This window comes from Gallus gallus, chromosome 7 (assembly GCF_016699485.2).
Source record: "Gallus gallus isolate bGalGal1 chromosome 7, bGalGal1.mat.broiler.GRCg7b, whole genome shotgun sequence".
NCBI classification, from domain to species: Eukaryota; Metazoa; Chordata; class Aves; order Galliformes; family Phasianidae; genus Gallus; species Gallus gallus.
Genome location: NC_052538.1, coordinates 9,362,777 through 9,382,628, shown reverse-complemented (window position 1 = coordinate 9,382,628; position 19,852 = coordinate 9,362,777). Strand labels below are relative to the sequence as shown.

Sequence of the window (19,852 nt, the reverse complement as noted above, 5' to 3'; positions counted from 1 at the left end):
GCGCGGCCGTCGTGCTCTGCAGCGCTCGGGGCGCCCAACCGTCGCGCTCGTGCACGGCGCTGCGAGGCAACGGCGTCTCCTCAGAGCGGCCGCGCCCCGTCCGAGCGAACATGGGGACCGAGCAGGTACGGGGCTGAGCGGCTGCGGCGCCGATTTGACGCCGTCCTCCGCCTCCCGGGGGCTGCGGGCTGGCGGGGGAGTGCTGGTGCGGGGGAAGTGGGCTGCAGCGTCCGCGCTGTGAGCCCTTCCAGTCGGAGTTTGTTTGGAACAACGGAAGTCCTGAGAACTGCGCCGGTTTCCTTCGGTTCATTCCTTTGGCGCATTCGAAGTTCGCTAATTTTTCTTATGTTGGGGGCGTATCGGAGGTGCGCGTTGGCGCCGGTCCGGCCCGCGGGGCTCTGTGGGTGACTGCCGCTCTGTGGGAGCCGCCGGCAGCGGCTGTGCTGTGTGGCGTTGGGGGTGTCGGAATGCCGGGGTTACAGATGGCGGTGTAGATCACAGGGTAGTTGGGAGGCCAGAGCATGGAATGTAGGCAGGAAACTGTTTGTTCCATGGAGATCAGAGTCCTAAAATCAGTAAGGTTGGAAAAGACATCAAAGATCGCCCAGTCCAACCACTGACCCATCTCCACCATGCCCACCAACACATCCCTCAGTGCCACATCCCTCAGTGCCAATGTTCATTTTCTTGAACACCCAGTGCCTCTGCCACCTCCCTGGGCAGCCTGTGCTACTGCCTCACCACTCTTTCTGAGCAGTTTTTTTCTAATACTCAAGGTCCTTTTCAGCCTACACAGCAACGCTGTGGTTGTATAAAGCCAGATTCAAACCAAACCAAACTCTGTCCCTAGGCTACGCTGTGTCCCCTGGATCTGTCAGCTCGGAAGAACACTCCGTTTTGCAGTGCAGGTTCTCACTGTTATGAGATGTACTTGTGGCAGTATTGCAGGAGACCTGTAGCTGTTACAGAGCCTGTGATGTGGATCTGTTTAATATGTTAGATGATAGAGAATGAAATGGTTTTGTGTTTTGCTAATAGAGCAGCAACTGCTCCAGTTACCAGGCATAAAAGCAGACTTGTCACGTATATCTTTCTGTGTTGGTTATTATATTGCATTTCCCTTATTTGTGATGATGTAAGTTCATCTTTGTCCTTCTGGACAGCAAGACTGGTAAGGCTGATAGAATTTCAGTAATTTTTTTTGAATGAAAAATTCTTGCAGGTGTGCCCTGCCTAGCCAGAAGATGAAGTAGTGGGTGCAGTATTTGAAGTACTGAAAGAAATGGATGGTTATTGTGGCCAAGTCTTTGGTCACCTAGCCAAAAAGCTAAATTAAAAACACCTGTATCTGCCTGCTTGGTTTTGGTGCTCCCATGGAGCACCATTTTGAGCTCTGTTCAAGATGAAGGTGAACATGTTTGATCTCTTTTGGGCAGGGAAAGGTGTGCATGGGGAATGGAAATTGATTGCTTGTTAATTGAAAGAGCAGTACTATTGATTTTTGTAACAGAATACTTTACGTTGCCCAACTCCCACTCTTGCAGCTTGTGGTGGTCAAGGAGGTTTTTCCTATTATGTACAGGGGCACTCTACAGCTGGAGTGACTTTGATTCTCTTTCACAGGATGGACCATGTATTTGCACAGCAGGCTGGCTTATGAAGGGATTAAAAACAGCTGGCATGTATGTCTGTACATGCATTATCATTATGTCGAATTCCTGAATTTTGACAGAGGTTTTCTTTGGACTTTTGACTTTTTGACTTGCATGTGAATCACAGTTTATCCTTCACAGCAAAATTCCTGTAATTGTGTGTCTAAAATTTGAGAAAGTCCTATAGCACAGCAGCTGCACTGCAAGGTGACTTGTAGAAGGGTAGCTCAGGTGTGCTCACACAAACTTCCACAGCTTTTCTCCGCTCTACAATCCTTGCATAAGAAATAAAGCACAACAAGGACAGTTGTGGCATAGATGTAGTGTTACTTTACTGCAAGTGCAGCTGCATGAAGAGAGGCGGTGTGGGTGGGTGATGCTGGGCACTGGTGCCAGGCTGAAGCAGAGGACAAATGGAAGAGCAGCCAAAGGTGCCTATGTTTGCCAGTTGTAAATAACTGTACAGCTAGCCTGTCTTGCTCACAGTGTGGTGCTGTGCTAAAACACTCTAGCCGGGATCCTGGTCATGGTCAGCGGGGGCTTTTGGATTGCCAGCATTTGTGTCTCATGCTGAGGGGTCAGCCTCATGGAAGGGTGAAGAGTGCTGGGCACTCTTTAATGGAAGTTTATGGGTTAGGATAAAGTACCAATATGTGCCAACTGATGAACTGGAATGAAAAACCTAACTGTACATTTATATTATCTCTTGGTATCTTTTAATTGTTTAATGTTTATGTTGGCAAAAATATACCTCAAATGCTTCCCAGCGTAGAATGGATTTTTCCAGGCTGTGATTTGTAAAAGCTATTTGGGAAAAGTTAAATTTTACATGGAAACACCCTAGAAAGAGTTGTCACATGGTTGTGCTTAAAAAAATATATTGTATGAGTGCTGCTCTGAGAGTAATGCCTCTTATTTTATTATGTTGGTCCATGATGTCAGAAACACCCTAGAAAGAGTTGTCACATGGTTGTGCTTAAAAAAATATATTGTATGAGTGCTGCTCTGAGAGTAATGCCTCTTATTTTATTATGTTGGTCCATGATGTCAGAAGTGAATCTTGGCAGGTTGAACCTTCCCACCAATATCCCGTTACGTGTTGTTGCTGCACAGCAGATTGCAGCAGAGGGGCGGTCTGACAAAATGGCATCTGACATGGAAGTGTGGATGAAACAAAGGTGGTGGAAATTCCTCCATGCTGAAAAAATGGCACCCATTGACATTCATCAATACTTGCTGAACATTTATGGATACCAAACAGTGGTGGATGGTTTGTTTCAGCAGTGGTGACAGTGGGTCACCTACGCTGGTGCAGGTTTTTATGAACACTGCACACGGGATCTTGTTCATCGCTGGTGAAAATGCAGATCTAATGGTGGTGGCTGTGTTGGAAAATATTGTTCTGTAGTTGAGAATTTTCTCTATCAAGTAGTGTTATCATATTCTTTGTATCTGGTGTAGTTTCCATTGAAATAAGTAGGAGGCATAACTTCCAGAGCAACCTACGAATCAGAGTTGCAAACCGATATATAGCTTGTTTACCAGTTTAAGTATGGCTGGGAGTCTAATATTGATAGTAATTAAAATATTTGTGATTTTTCCCAAGGCCACTCCAAGTGTCAGAGGGAAGTCCGCAAAAAGAACAGCCAACTTAATACCACAGCTGCCTCAGGTAGTTCTGTTGGGTTTTTTGTGAGTTTTCATTCTCAAGTATGTACACAACAGAGTTACATAAAGATTTCAGAGCATGTTGAAGCATAATATGTGCATGTTCTCTGCATTATCTACTTGTATTATTTACATTTAAGTATTTGGAAATATATTTCAATATTTTCAAAACATTGAAAGTAGACTGTTTGAACAAATCTGTGGCATTTAAAGTATAAAACTAGAGGGTATGGAAATATTTGCATGTGAGTTCATTGTGCTCATCTGTACTAGGCTGGACATTTGAAGTTGAGGGCAACATGTAGGTAACAGTTCACAGTATGATTTTTATGCTGCCTTGTTCCTACTATATGTTTGGTTATGTTTTTATTTATTGATTTACATTTAAAATGTCTTGAAGTGCTAATAGCACCTGCAGCCAGCATAAAACTAAAACACAAAATATTTATTCCAGGCAGCATCTCATCAACCATGGCAGCAGACTCGTCCTTCATTCCGTCTGAGTAAAGAATGGAAAGATGATGAGCCAGATGAGTTTTCTGTAAAAAATGAGTACCCATCTGGTAAGGTTAACAGTAATTGGTACCACTAACAAAAATCTTTCAGAAACATAAGCCAGTGTGTCCTGCATTTTGAACTGTTTTTAAAACTTAATTTCAAAATGTGCTTTCTGCAAGGAGAATATTTGAAGGCAAGATGCAAGAGAATCAAGATACAGGATTCCAGAGATAATGAACCTGAGCCATCAACTTCTAAATTGCAGACCAGCAGTCATCTGAAAAAAAGCCAGGAACGTTTCAGAAATGCCCTCGTTAACATTATATTGTGAGTTTACTGATCTTTGAAAAATGTACTTTCTCCTGTTGATAGATGGACCAGTTTTTTTTAGTTATCTTGAAAAAAATGTGAAGATTACAAATCAAAAGAAAATATGTATGAGAATGAACTGTATCACTGACTTCAAAATCTGAACCTTAGCAGTGTTCTTTTGGTATCACAATGTTGTGTGTTCTTTGTAAAGTTTTGCCAGACACATTTGTTTTGTGCTGCTTATTTGTAGCTGACATGTTGGATGGCTATATAGTGTTTATGCTACTAAACTATATCCAAAGAATGTGATGCACACTTGTTTGGTTTGTTTTTATGTCAGGCAGGAAGACATTGCTGAAGAACCCCTTAATGAGTCTCAGCCTTCAACCGCAGATTCCTCTACACCAATAGACAAGGATATTGTGGTAGGTAAAGGCTATTTTCAAGAATATTAGATTTAAAACAGTGCCAATTATTTATTGTAAGTACAGACAGGGTGATTGATACAATGACAATTGTGAAAACAAAACAGCACTTATTACACTTATTAAACAGACACTAATTACGCTTATTTTTACTAAATAAGCCCATGTTTCACTGAATCCTGCACTATTAATTACTATCTATTACTGAACTTAACCAATGCATTCTCCTATTCTGCAGAAATACTACTATTACATTCGCCATGGAATTGATACAGCAAACGTAGCTCCACTGGATGAAGCCTGGCTAGATCACGTTTTAGTTTTAATTCCACAGCATCTGAAATCATTTGATGAAAGCATACGTTCACTGACTGATGAAATGAAAGAAGACTATCTTCTGAGTGTAAAAAAGGCTATAGGTAGATTTTTAATAATTACTTGTTTTATCCTAAGTTGATAATACTCAGAAGTGTTTGTCAGAGTGCTGATCACTGCTGAGAGCTATCATAAAGCACTCTCCTACGTGATAGAGGTGCACTTTAATGAAAAGAATATGGTGTTTTTCTTACCCATGTAATAGTAAAAGCTGTTATTACTCAGCATTTTTCATCTTTTAACAATATACTTTTTTCCAAACCCCTATTTAATTGTATAACTTTCTACTAAATCTCTTTTCATGTAGTTCCAGGTAAAGCCATTTATCTCAGTAAGGTGTCCATTTGGACATTTTGTTTATTTCTTCACTAAGCTTATTTTTTTTTTTTTAATTGTTTCAACTTTTTTCTTTTTTCTTTTAAACACCGTTCTTAGTTGACTTTGTTTTAAGAGACCCCAGAGAAAAAGATGAAGACAAGAAGAAACATTCTCTTCTACCTCACCGTGCAGAGTAAGAAAATATACAGTGATGTAGAGTAACATGCATAATGAATAATCTTATGTAGTGTTGCTGAATGTTAGCTTGAGCACTGCACAAAACAGTGAAAGTAAATTTATTTTATTAATAATTATCTCAATTCAAGTAGTGCTTATACAGCTTCTTTGGAAAAACCTGGAAAAAATGTGTCTACCACAAAGACTTGTTTGGAGTTAGTTTTGTTTTGCAGTGTTTAACTGGTAAGAAGTCCCACATTTGAAAATATGATACAGAAAGGCAAATCCTTGTGTTTTGAGGTATATGCTTTCAAGTACCAAATGGCAGGTATTAAAAGTACCCACAGGAGGGTGGCCATGACAGATATTACTGAGACAGTTTTCATCTTGAAAAGAGAAATAATGTGTAATGAAACAGTTATTTTACCTCCCAATAAGAGGCCATCCTACAGTTTCTAACTGTAGATCTTTCATGTCTGCTAGGAACTGTCATTTTGTAGGACATCACAGTTTTCATATAAACTTATGTCGTATGCTTGCATACTAAACCAGAAGTATAACATCATCCTACTACAATAGTCATTAACAAATGAATTTTATTCCATTAACAGTACTTGAAATATGCATTTTTTTTTTCTAGAGGTTTGTCAGATAGATGTGGAAATTCAGCAAGGTTTTTTTCAACTTCCCAAAGCCATGTTTTTTTAAATCTCCTGTAGGATACAGATTCATTGAGATGTGGATAAGAGTTTTATATCAGAATTACCAGTTCCTTCTTTGTGCAGTTTATCTGGTTTCACATGCAAATTTAGGATCAGATTTGTTGTCCATGCCTGAAGTTCACTGTGACAAATGAGTATTTTAGATTTCAATTATGACTTCATCGCTACCATCCTTTTGGGACATAATCATGTAGGAGGTTATTTCACACTGTGAATATGCAGAAACCACTTAAAGAGGAAAAGAAAGTTGTTCATGTAGATCCATAGTTCTCTGAGGTGGTAAGTCTGCATACTCACATACCTGCATAACCTTTTCCTTTGCTTGGAAACTCCTTATTAATCTGAGATTTGATGAAAAGTAGAAGGATCTGAGGCAGGTGCAAGTATTATACTCTAGTTTGTGACATCACTTTAAGAACATTCAGAGAGATATGAAACAGTTGCAAGCAATCAAGGACATAAGGTACGTTTTTATCTATGCGAAACTGAATAGTTCTGTGGTTGATTCCTGAATGGGATTGTGCAGTTCATTATGAGTGTATAATGTAATATAAGATAGTAAAAGTTGAAGAAATAGACATTGCAATACTGAGTATTTTAATAGTAAAATTTAGTTGTTTGCAGAAAATGGCAAATGACCCTGTTTAAGTTTTTAAAGAAAAAATACCCTATAAGTATATTAAGAAAGCCTCCACCAAAATAGCTTTATGGTCTGCTTTCAAATTTTTAAGAACAAGTGGATTTATAAAAAGGGTCTATATTCATGAATGTTGACAAATTGAATATTATGTGTAAACATAGGCTCAAATATACTACAGAAAATTATGTATTCATTAGTTGATTACATATATATGTATGATAACTTTATTACATTCTTAATAAGGGGCCATGAATAGGCTACAGATCTTAGAAGTCCTAAGACCAATATTTCTCTCTTTCTCCCTCTCTTTTTAATATACATTCTCTCTTTTTAATATACATTGACCAATATTTGAAGACAGTATTTTTAATATCTGAATTATGAATAGATAACCAGATTTTATCTCTCTAGCTACTTAAGCTATCTATCTAAGCTTTTTGGGATGAAAAGCTATTACCTTAATGCAGATATATAAATATTTTGTTTTGTAGAACAACTGTGTTCATCCTACTCTGTTTCTTACATATATATATTTTTCTGTGTTTGTATTTTGTTTTGCTTTTTAGAATGGAAGTAGTCCCAAAACCTTGGAGAAAGTCTTTCATGTCAGCATACAGTTACATGAAAGAAAACCTGCATGCAATAAATCCTTCAATGCTAGCTGTTCTGAAGCTCTGGGAGACTTCATTTAAGTAAGTGTTAGCAGTATCTCTTAGGTTTTCAGATGCTCAGTGATTTCAGAATCTGTGTAAGGAAGTAGTAGATGATGATATCTTAAGATTTCCAGGTTGCCTTAATGAATCTGGGACAGCTACATCTACATCTGAACACAGATTGTGAACGTTATGGCTTTGTTCAAATGCCATTTTCCCAAGTACATTGTGTTTGTCTGTGTGCCCTCTGACCTTATGCTTTAAAGAGTTTCTGCCAACTTTTCGTGTGTACCAATCAAGCTTTCTTATCTGTACTTCCCCAGAAATCACAGAGAATGACTTAAGAAAAAAAAAGTCACATTTGCCATCTTATTTCCTCTTGTATCTAGGCATTAATAAGCAAGAAACTGCAAATGGAAGTTAGATTGTTAGATTTGTACTTGGATGAAATACCATCTGGACCTGGTAATCTGGGACTGTCATTTTGTTTCTATAACAGTTCTACTGAAACTACACTTCGTGCCATCATGTCCATTGTACAGAGAGGCTCCAGAATGGAGCTGCTTTAAAGCTTATGTTCTCTAAGTCCATCTTTTTTTTTTTCCTTTTTCTCCCCCCCCTTTTTTCCTTCCTCTTTGTTCTCCTACAGGTTGACAAGTTTCCTGCTTCTGACAAGTCTGAAGGCTTCCATTTTTGAAATAGTCATTTTAGCTTTTTCTAATCTTGAGAACTTTTTTCTCTTTAGTCAGGAATATTCAAAACAGTCTGTCTCCCAAGAAGAGTAAGGTTGCTCTTTTGCCATCCTCAAATCTGATTAACAGCAGAAAATGGCACTAAATGAGTTATTTTTGGCTTCCCAGTGCAGCTCAAACTGCTTGCTTATTTCTTGACTGGGGATGAAGGAGGCAATGAATTGCCTTAAGTGCTGTAATGACTTGCCTGGGGTGTGGTTTTTTTTTGTTGCTCTATCTGTTAAGGAACAGACAATATTAAACTATTGATTTAATAAATCAGAATACTGAAAATTATTTCCAAGCTTGGTGTAGGTAATTATTTTTATTTCTACATTATTTCATAATATTTGTAAAAATCCACCAAGTCTTAGGAAAGATTGCTGTTTAAAACTTTTAAAAGTTGTGTTTGATCCCATATGCAGTAATGTACTCAAATATAATAATTATTTCAATTTAAGATAATGTGTACAGAAAGAATTGAAGGTGTTTCTGAAATAATAGAAGCTGATTTCTGAAAATAAAATATAAGTGTTTGAAATAAATAACATTTGAAATATGAAATGAAGTTTTATGGAAATAAGAAAATAATAAGGTACTGTTTATATACTTCTAAAATATTCATGTTATATTCTGTTTCAGAAATTTACGCCTTCTTGACACAGATCTGTTTCACAATAAACAGGAAGCTGAGGAACTTGCATCTTTCCAGATTAAAGTCATCCAGGAAATTGGAAAATCCAAAGCTGTTCTATCTAGGAAGTATGATCTAGTGTATCCATATATTTTAAGTTACAGGGAAATCTTTTTCTTGGGGTGTTTTTGAGATTCTGGATTTTGCAGAGACAGAAGAAATGACCAGTTTTAATAGTACGCATTGAAGAAAGAAATGCGGTGTTTTGAAACGCTTTGAGGATAGTGAATGAAAGTATTTTTGTAAATGTTGAGCTTACTATGATTTGTCATTTTCTTGTTCTAAATTCTGCTGTGTTGTGTTTTGCTTTTTATCTCCTATAGGGCACAGATTCATTGAAAATTGGATAATTAGTGGGATGTGATCAGTATTTTAGTCTATTTTGAGAAAAAAGCTTTTATTTTGAGGACTCCCTTGTCATCTAATTGCTGTTCTTAAAAGAATAGTTGGAGCTATTTCAGATTACTCTGCTTTTTAAAGTTCCCCTGTTTTTTTTTCCTCCCTGTTTTCACACCATTGAAAACAGCTATAATACTGAATTTTGAAGAGATGCATTGAAAAAGTGCAGTGTTGCTACTATCAATAATTTTTGACATTAAAAGTAAATTGTGATGGAATTTATATGTAATAAGACTTGCTCCACCCCTACTTTAAAGAAAGCGCTGCCTATAGATAGGAGTAACTGTAATTACCCTAATGTTAGATTAATAACAACACCCATGTAGAACTTCTGTAAATGAGTTTGATATTTCAGTTTGTATATTCTCACTTTTTAACCATTTTTCAAACCAGCATCATCTAAAGAATATTTTTCAAAAACCCTCTTACACTATTGTATGGCAAACAGGTATACAGATTGTAAGGTATAGGACCAGACTGATTATCACATTGTAAAGGAAAAATGAAATAAAGAGCTTACCCATATCCTAGGCTCACAGAAGGATTCCAAGGGGGATGATCTCCAGATGGAGATCCTTCTTCCTTGGGAGTCAGCCCTTAAATGGGGTCTAGGAGGTCTGGTCACTCAGGTGAAATTGCATTCACCTGTGCCCCTGCAGCTGACTCAGCCCTTGCCTCAGGTGTTCAATCAGAGTTTCAGGCGGTGATTCAGCAGTTCCCATACACACTATAATGTCAAAGGATGTCATTAATAAAACAAAGTGTTTGAGCCCCATAATATTTGTATATCCATCCAGCAGAATTTCTGAAAGAAGGGCAGTTTTCTTGTTATTGTGCTCAATATGCTGCAGTAGAAGCACTGTAATTACTAGGTCTTTTTTAGATATTTGTAGCCATGCTGTATTGTTTGTATGCATCCGATCTTTATTCAGTAGTCACAGAATTGCAGGGGTTGGAAGGGACCTCTAGAGATCATCCAGTCCAACCCCCAGTGGTTGCTTCCTGCTATTATTTACTACTGCTCTTTTACTATTTTAGATTTTAATTAAGAAGAACAGCTGTTGTATTTACTCAATTCCTGATTGTTTAGGGTTGTGGTTTTTCTTGTTTGTCAGTTGGTTTTTTTTTTTTCATGTTATGGAAAGTTTTTATTTCCGCTTTTGTTTATAATTGTGTTAGTAACTACCTCAACTATTTTCATATGTATTTCTTTCTGACCCTGAAAATATCTTTGTGTTCTTAACTGAAGAATCATACAATGGCCTGGGTTGAAAAGGACCACAATAATCATAGAGTTTCAACCCCCTTGCTATGTGCAGGGTCACCAACCACCAGACCAGGCTGCCCAGAGCCACATCCAGCCTGGCCTTGAATGCCTCTAGGGGTAGGGCATCCACAACCTCTTTGGGCAACCTGTTCCAGTGCGCCACCACTCTGTGTGTGAAAAACTAATATCTGAGCTAAACTTCACCTGTCTCAGTTTAAAACCGCTCCCCCTTGTCCTATTACTATCCACCCTTGTAAACAGTTGTAATGCTGCATACTTTTGTGCTTTCATCTTTCCTATTTCGCTCCAGTGCTAGAGCCAGGTTGGCACAATTTTGGCTAAGAGTGGCAGGGTGGAGTTCTCTATGGAAAACTTTGGCATCTAAAATCTACTAAGGTTAAAAGATGGATAAGGAATTGTGTGGTCTCTGGGACTTAAGTATGCTGCCTATGAAGGCTTTCTGTTTTTGTGGACTTGAGAAATAGGAGACTAATGCAGTGGATTTGTCTGTCATGGTACTTTTTATTTTAAATATGGTTCCATAGTAGTAGATAACATTTTAAGATACATGATTCCTTTGAATTTAAAGGTACTACCATATGAGCTAGTTACGTTATAGCTTCCCAAGTATACTGTAGCATCTTTTGTTCATGCATGTACTTATAAGCATTCAGCAATTAACTTAAAACTGTAGGTTCATTAATACTAAAGACTTGAAGAACTTACAGAAATATTGTATGCTCTTTAGGTGGCTTCCAGAAGTGCAGAAAATCTTTTACCAAAGTAATAAAAAAAAGCAAATACCCAGTTATACCAGCACTGCTAAATTAGAGGCTTTCTTCAGATGTGCTGCCACTTTAATGACCCGTCAACTGCAACAATTACTTTTACAATCAATTCAGGACTTCACAGATTTAATTGTTCAACCAGCAGTAAGTACTCCTTCATGCATCTACTAGCAGCACTGCTTATCCTTGTACCTACAATTTGTTTCCCGTTGGTTTTAATTAGGAAAGAAAAGTAAAGAAAAAAAAAAAAAAGAACTGTGGTTTCAGTTGCTTTCTTGAGGGAAAGAAGATGTGGTATTTTTGGTATGCAGTGTTTATTAAATAGAGTTAAAAAAAAAGCACAACAACTTATGTCAGAAAGGAAATGCTGTCATTTTAAATCTGGTAAAGTACAAGAACATGCTGCAGTTGTTAAGCTTGAAGTAGAAATTCTTTAGTATAAATGCCACGTTTGTCTTGCAGTGTTCTAATGCTGCCTCCCTATAATCTCCATCTGTGTTGAAGGCTTATCTTCTCTCTGCTGTCAGTAGGTGTCCCTTCTGTGGTTTCAGCAAATGAAAAATTAAGCAAGAAGAGAGTTTTGCTTTTGGACTTACGCAGTGTCTATTGTGGAGATAAACATTTCTCCTTGAAATTTTATGTTTTGTAGTGCAACTGAATCTTTGCTCAGCTTTCCATTAATACATCCTTGCTCTCAAATATCCAAAGAACCTCTAGCTCCAGATTATATTGAATAATAATGAAATAATAATATGTAATGAATGAAATAATATGAAAAAAACATGCAGCAAATCTAAGTAACAAATCATACTGTGGAAGTAGAGTATGTGATTTTCTTTCCTACTCCTTTCCCAAGTTGCTTTGTATACTTTTGAGTTAAGCGAGATTTGACATCCATGATGCTGTTTTCTGTTGTTGTTAGAAATATGTGTATGTTCTCTAATGTGCTTCCTAATGATTAGCCATTATTCAAGCTACTTAATGATGATTAAATGCTTCCTTATGTTTCCTAATTAAAATTTATTATAGTTAGAAGATATCACAGAGATAGCAGAAAAGTTAAGAAATACCTGATCCAGATTAAAGGTACAATATAAAGTCAAATGATGCTACCAGGAACAAAAGCATATGAAACTTTTTGTATTGGAATACCTAGGAATCTATACTGCAAAAGAGGCTACTCCATTTACTGCAAATATAGCTCACAGTGTTTCTCAGACTAGTTGTTTTTTTTCCCCCTCTCAAATCACATTCTTGTTTAGCAAATAAAATTAGAAATAATGTTTTTTTTTTAAGGTAAATAATTCCACAGTGACTGGGGTAGGTGATGGATGCCTGTACTACTGTATCTGTATTTTGTATACTCCTACACCTGTGGGGGCTACTGCTGTAAAACTACTCTGCATCAGTCTGTGCAAACAACTTTATATAAGTTGTTGGCTGATGTATAGAGGATACTTTTTATGTCAACTAAAAACAATACTGTAATTAATCTTAGAATTCATATAAAACAGTTATTTATTATCAGAGACACTTCATATTTACACTGGTACTTTTAATAGGATTAGTAATTGTAATTTGCAGTTATAGTCAGTCCTGAGTAATTTGAGTAATTCCTAATGATCCTTTGACATTCCCTGCACTCCTTAGATTAAATAATGCATTAATCTTTTTTGTCTTTTTTCTTTTCCTGCTAGAAGTCAGTTCGAGCCTACGAACACCCAGGTTTCATCCTGAGGGCAACACTTGTGAACGACTGTATTAAATTTGAACCTGACTTTAATGACTATGAGGATGTATTACTGAATGTCTATGCTGTTATGATTAATGCTGTCAGTGATATACCAAGAGTTGAGACCAAATTATTTTCTAAGTTGGTAAGAAATTACAATACTCATGGTTTTAGTTTTCTCATTATTTCTACGTTTAATTCCCGAGTACTGTAATGAATAGTCCTAACGTCAGACCTCACAGTAATACAGTAATATGCTGTGGTGTTATTTTGAACTTTCTGAAGTCATCTTTTTTTTATTAAAAGACCCAGGTACTGTTCACTAAGCAAATAAAAGGCCATCAGCTATTTTCCTCTGTGCTATTTTCTACAGTAGCTACTGCAAATGTATTATATACTACAAACAAAATTGATGCATTCAAATTTTAAATATGTTTCTGCAGAATTCTGAAAAAAGGCCTTTATTTTGACACTGGAAAAGATACTGTCATCTTAAACATAGAATCTTTTGAATAGATGGTCCTTTAAAAAATCTCAACTGTAATTTTAAAGCAGTTTCTATTTTGCCAGAAACTTGAATAGCTGTACTACTATTTATAAAAACTCTAATCGATAACCTTTAAAAAGACAAATAAAAAGAAGCATCTCAAGCATGTCTAAATGCACAAGAGCAAGGTTTCATAGAATCATAGAATCACCAAGGTTGGAAAAGACCCACAGGATCACCCAGTCCAACCATCCACCCATCACTAACAGTTCTTATTAAACCATGTCCCTCAACACAACGTCCAAACATTCCCTGAATTCCTCCAGGGTTGGTGACTCCACCACCTCCCTGGGCAGCCCATTCCGGTGCCTGACCACTCTTTCAGAGTAGTATTTCCTAACGTCCAGCCTGAACCCTGGTGCAGCTTGAAGCCATTCCCTCTAAGTGCTATCACTAGTTACATGAGAGAAAAGGCCGAACCCCAGCTCACTACTACTTCCCTTCAGGTAGTTATAGAGAGCAATAAGGTCTCCCCCAAGCCTCCTCTTCTCAAGACTGAGTTTCATAGCATCTGGGGGGTTGCAGGAAAGTGCTTTCCATGTTTCTAATGTTACAGAGCCATTGGCAGATAGCAAAATTGAAATTGTGCTGGTCATTCAGGAAAAATAAAGACAGTGTAGACTAAAATTATTGATGAGTTTATTTGGAATGGACTCTTATTTAGAATTCTGAATTCCCAAATGAAGAGCTCTTATTCTTCACTTGCTGGAGATAAACTTCCATAACTTAGGATTCAAAAAATTTGGTAGTTATATGTAAATAATTGTGTATTAAAAAAAAAAGAAGATTTGGAATCAAACTTTAATTAAAGAAAATTGAAGTAGTATTTAACTGATTTTTTTTTCTATCCTGTTAATCTTCCGTAGTATAACTGATCTACAGAAGTAAGTGTAATTTGAAAATGTGGTGTCCTTCTGATTGTTATTTATTTATTCATTTATCCTATTTCTCTATTTTTTTCCAAAGCCAAAAGGCGAGTCCCCATCAGCTGTCTTGAAACCTGTAATCCTTGATGAGATCTTGGATGAACATAAGAGAATGATCAGAGAAGAAATTATCAAAGAAAGCGCTGCACCCATGGAACATGTCAAGGTTTATGATAAGTACAGCTTCCTGATAAACAAGCAAGCGGAACAAGATACTGATCGGTTCCTGACTGAGGAGCATACTTTTGAAGAAATGAAAGGGGATATTATAAAGTATCAGAAACTCAGTGAGGAATTAAAATATAATTCTAGAAAGGTAAATTATGATAATATTTCTAATTTTAAAGCAAATTTTTGCTCTGAGAACACTGTTAGTCAAAATAGGCAATAATTAACTGTGGGATAAGTGAAATACAATGAATTTTTCAGAAAAATAAGCATTTTTTTCAAATGTTAGCATTTCTGGGCCGTGTTTGCCTTATTTAAGTGACATGTAGTGCTTTTTACTGCTTAGGTCCTTCCAAAAGTAATGCCTCCTATTTATTTCCATGGAAACACCAGATAGAAAAAGCACAGTAACACTATTTGATAGAGAAAATTCTAAAATACAAACAGAGCAAATACAGAAGACTGTTTTTCAATGCAGTCGCCACCATTAGCAATGCTTTTAAACCAATGATGAACAAGAGCCCACATACTGTACTTGTGGAAAAACTGAGTGACCCACTGTCACTGTTGCCACTGCTAAAATGCACCACCCAGAACCTCACTGTGCCAACATCCACCATTAGGTCCCCAGTAAATGTTCAGCAGGCACTGATGAATGTCAGTGGGTGCCATTTTTTCTTGCATGGAGGAATTCAGTGACATACCTTCGCTTCAGACACCATTATGTCAGACTGCCCCTCTGCTGCCATCTGTTGCATGGCAACAACATGTAATGGGATATTGGTGGGAAGGTTCAACCTCTAATGCCATACCACCAACATCCACCTCTGACACCATGGGCTGATGTAATAAGGCTGGAGGCATTACCTTTGGAGCATCCCAGTAGATACTCATTGGGGTACTTGTAAAGGCTCTCACAGTATGCTCCTTCAGATGTGAAAGTACAAAAGGTAGTGTGGATCTGGTCACCCCAAAATTCCTTCCAAGCATCAAAGTATGTGAGGTGATCCATAATCTGATCATCTTTTTGTCTCTATAACAATGTTCTGTGGTAAGAATTCCTTATTCTCAGAAGAACTTGAAGTTTAAGTGATTTTCTGTAAATTGTTTCTCACATTCAGCACAAACTTCTGAAGAAACTAGTACTTATTAGTCGTAAGGGCTCCTGTGTATGGAAGTCAAGCTCACTTGCCCACTGATCAAAGAAATCACTGGATTATGAGACTAACTGGGAGGCAGAGCCCCCTTGTTTTAATCCTAAGCAATATCACATGTCCATGTGTTTCTAAGAGAAAAACAAGGTTACTGCATTTTACATGTACCTTAAGCTCTGTAGTGTCACCGGACAACGTTCACTGCTGCCTCCTTACAGAGAATAGATGCCCTTCCTGCATGAGGCAGTAGATTGTCAAGATAAAAAGTGATAGATATAAGATTTAGTTACGGTTTGACATGTGCATAGAGAAGAAAAGTTATGAATAAGTATATATTTCTTCTCTTGTTCACTGGAAGGTTTTAAGCGTCCTTTTTGGCTTGAGTGAAATCCTAGGTGAGGGCCTTGGTGTTGTTCTTAAGATAGTGAATGATTATAAGTAGGAGTTGTTCAATATTTGGTTAACTTAAATTTGTATTGCAGTATCTCCGTCTAGGAATGTTTGAACTGCATTGCGATGAATTAATAAACGCTTTGGCAAAGCGAGCAGATAATATTTGTGAAAAAATTATTGCCAAGATGCTCAAGAATCATCAAGATTTAAGTGTGAGGTAACTCAAACTGAAAACGTATTTTGAAATATGTTTAGTTTTGCTTCCACTGCTGAACTTAAAGCATACGATAATTTAATTTTTGCTGTTACAAATGCATGTGATTTGCCTAAGGGTGACTGAAAAAAAAAAACAAACCTGCCAAACTGTTTATTTGTTTTTCAGACTATGTGATGAATTTGAGAGAATATCAGAAAAAGCTCTTAGTACGCCATCTAGTACACAAGAACTAATGGAACTTAAGGTACTCTCTTCTCTTTACTGAGACCGAGCAAAACAGCTATGAATACTATTATTCTGTCCTGGAGTAGTAGCATATGCAAGTTTTGCACTTAATGGGTGTGATTCTGTCCCTCTTGAAGTCACTGGTGCTGTATCTGTGTTACAGAATTTAAAAGGACAGGTCATCTTTAGCCATGAGGCCAAATGTCATAGCCTGGCTCTTTTGTAAACATCTGAACTCTTCCTTGCCAAAGCATCATGCTTGCAACTGAATTGCCTACTTAGAACAGTCCTTTGTCTCTGCAGTCATCTGCACTGTGATATTGTTGGAAAGTGAGTGCGTTGACATGGACCAAAACTCTGTAAGACAGTGCTCTCTAAAGTGAGGTGTGTGCAGACCAGAGGCTGCACACATTGATCCATAGGAGTGCATGAAAGAAATATTAGAACTTTTACATTTATCTAAACAATTGAGGAAGAATTTAAGCTTTACCAGTATCTAATATATAGATTGATACTGATCCCCTTGCCTGGTCGGTATGCCAGAAGGTCAATCATAAGCAGCCTTTGAGGTATTTAATACCTTTTTGAGGTACTTCATACCTTATGTACCTGAGTCTTCATTACTAAGGCCAATTGTTCTTAGGGTGCTCAGCCCCCTGATTTGGAAAACAGTGTTGGAGAGAGATGAATTCCCTATAATTCAATGGGAAATTGTAAGTGCACTCCTTCATGCTTTGAAATTTCTTGAGTCTTTAGCACAGAACGAGATTCATACTAATGGAGTTGGTGGAAGCCCTCACCAAGCCACTTTGAATAATTTACCGGTAGTCCTGGCTAATTTGGGAGGTCCTGTCTGACTGGAGGTTAGACAATGTGACTCCAGTTTACGAGAAAGGCAGGAAGAAAGATCTAGGGAATTATACATCTGTCAGTCTATGTTGCAGGGAAGGTAGCAGAGCAGATCATCTCACTTGCTATCACACAGCATATATGGGACAACCAAGTGACCAGAAGCAGCCGGTTTGGATTTATAAAGTGTAGGCCCTACCTGACTAACTTGATCTCCTTTTTTGACAAGATGAACTGCTGAGTAGATGAGATAAAATCTATGGATATTGTTTACCTTGGCTTTAGTAAAGCATTTGACACCATCTCCCAGAGAAACTGTCTTCTCATTGTTTGGACAGATATATTGTTCTCCAAGTGAAGAAGTGGCTGGATGACTGGACTCAAAGAGTCTTAGTGAGTGGAGTTCAATCCAATTGGTGTCTTGTAATCAGGGGCATCTATCAGAGCTCAGTCTTTGAGCTGTCTTTTTTTAATGTTTCCATTAATGGTCTGGATGAGGGGTTTTAGTACATCCTCAGTAATCTCACAGGAGATATCAAATTAGGTGGGATTGTTGATATGTTTGATATTAGGAAGGCTTAGTAGGGGAATCTAGATAGGTTAGATTGATGGGCCCAGTCTAATCACGTAACACTTAGGTCATGACTACACTGTGGAGAGGTATAGGCTTGGGGAATTGTAGCTGGAGAGTTGCCTGAGGATGTTGGTTGACAGCTGGCTGAACGTGAGCCAGCAACGTACCCAGGAGACCAAGAGGGTCAATGCCATCCATCCTGTCCTATGTTAAAAGTAATGTGGCCAGCAGGGAACTGATTGTCCCCTTGTATGTGGCACTGGTGAAACTACACTTCAAATACTGTGTTCAGTTTTGAGGCCTTTACTAAAAGAGGAATATTGAATTGCTTAAGAAATTCAATTAAAAAAAAAACAAAACAACTTGAGCGTGAGCAGAGTAGAGCAGTGAAGATGGTAAAGGGATCAGAAAACTCAAGAGGAGCAGCTGGAGGAAGTGGGGCTGTTAAGTAAGGAGAAGAAGAGGTTGAGAGGAAATCTCATGCCTCTCTACAGCTACCTGAAAGGAGGTTGCTACAATGAGAGTATCAATCTCTTAGGTGGCAAATGTTAGGATGCAAGGAAATGGTATCAAGTTAGGAAGAGAGGGTATGGAGAGGATGCCCAGGGATGTTTAAATATATACATCTCTGTGCTGCACAGGGAGAATTTTGAAAAGGGATGTTTGAAAAAGTTTTCATAATTGTATGATTTTGTTGGTGGATATGGATATTTGTTGGTGGATAAGGATATGTCATCTATCTGTATGTACACTTAAAAATCCTGGAAATGGAATTTTCTAAGCACGTTAGTAATTCTACAAGCAAAGTGTTTCTGTGGATTTTGAATCTATTTGTTAAAAAAAAAAAGAAAAAAAGAAAAAAGAAGAAAAAGTAATTAGTTTGCAATAACCGATGATTGATGTCAGGGGAAAATGAAAACTTACTGGCCTAATTTCAACATTGGTCAATGCGATTGTGATTTAGTAAGTGTGGCCACTTATTGAACACTGGTTGAGCCCACGAGCCAGTCCTGTTTTAGTTAATAATGTAGGTCTAACTGAGTTTAGTCACAGATTTTTGTGAGGCAAAGATTTCAAAGGTATTGTCTTGGAATAAGTGTACTGCTCTTTTTATATCTCCCTCTAGCTAGTATAAGGAGCTAACAATTTCTGCAGTGCAATATACCAGTATAATTAAATTCAGATCCTGTGTTCTTCAGTCTTCTCAAAGATAGTTTATTCAAACAGTGAATGTTTCTTAGTTCCTCTGATTTAAATTCAAGCAGTTGAATTTGATGTTGAAGACTCAGAATCCATTTGTAATATTCTAAACTAATCAAAGAAACCTCTTGAAACCTCTGATGTAAGGAGCTTAAATATGTATTTAGTTCTTGCCAAGAAACCTTTAAAAAGCACTCAGTGGCAAGTTGTATGAAGTAATTTTGTTTTTACATCCTGTGTTGAATTATCATTTAAAATTTAGTAGATTAGGGTTTACAGTTTGATAGCTGAAATCTCATCTTCTCACTTACAAATACCACTTCTGTAATCAAAACTCTGCTGTTGCTTTGATGTATTCAGACTCCAGTTCAGCAAAGCATTTGTATAAGCATTTAAAACAACATGACTTAGTCTCTTGCTGTTCAGTTAAGTTCTGATGTATGTGCTTGTTATTAAATGTGTGAAATGTAGATGTGTGCTTAAAATAATTTGGGTACCTGAGTGGTTGGCTGAATTTGAATCTGAGTGGTTTGAGCTTTTGTTACAGT

At 37.5% G+C, this 19,852-nt stretch overlaps 1 protein-coding gene across 2 annotated transcripts in view; it reads left to right on the top strand.

The window, feature by feature from the left end:
* Positions 1-63: 63 nt before the first annotated feature.
* The window catches only part of DNAH7 (dynein axonemal heavy chain 7), a 104,233-nt gene continuing 84,444 nt past the window's right edge, over positions 64-19,852 (top strand). The window contains exons 1-14 of one of the 2 annotated variants that reach the window (XM_003641574.6): positions 64-125; positions 3,259-3,324; positions 3,775-3,883; positions 3,998-4,145; positions 4,471-4,555; positions 4,794-4,974; positions 5,366-5,441; positions 7,354-7,479; positions 8,814-8,933; positions 11,280-11,463; positions 13,017-13,196; positions 14,565-14,840; positions 16,329-16,456; positions 16,622-16,700. In XM_003641574.6, the coding sequence (XP_003641622.2) occupies positions 111-125; positions 3,259-3,324; positions 3,775-3,883; positions 3,998-4,145; positions 4,471-4,555; positions 4,794-4,974; positions 5,366-5,441; positions 7,354-7,479; positions 8,814-8,933; positions 11,280-11,463; positions 13,017-13,196; positions 14,565-14,840; positions 16,329-16,456; positions 16,622-16,700 (1,773 nt within the window). In that variant the 5' untranslated portion in view covers positions 64-110. Of the gene's footprint in view, positions 126-3,258; positions 3,325-3,774; positions 3,884-3,997; positions 4,146-4,470; positions 4,556-4,793; positions 4,975-5,365; positions 5,442-6,318; positions 6,611-7,353; positions 7,480-8,813; positions 8,934-11,279; positions 11,464-13,016; positions 13,197-14,564; positions 14,841-16,328; positions 16,457-16,621; positions 16,701-19,852 lie in introns of those variants that run through there. The other variant, XM_040703590.1, reaches the window with a different exon arrangement.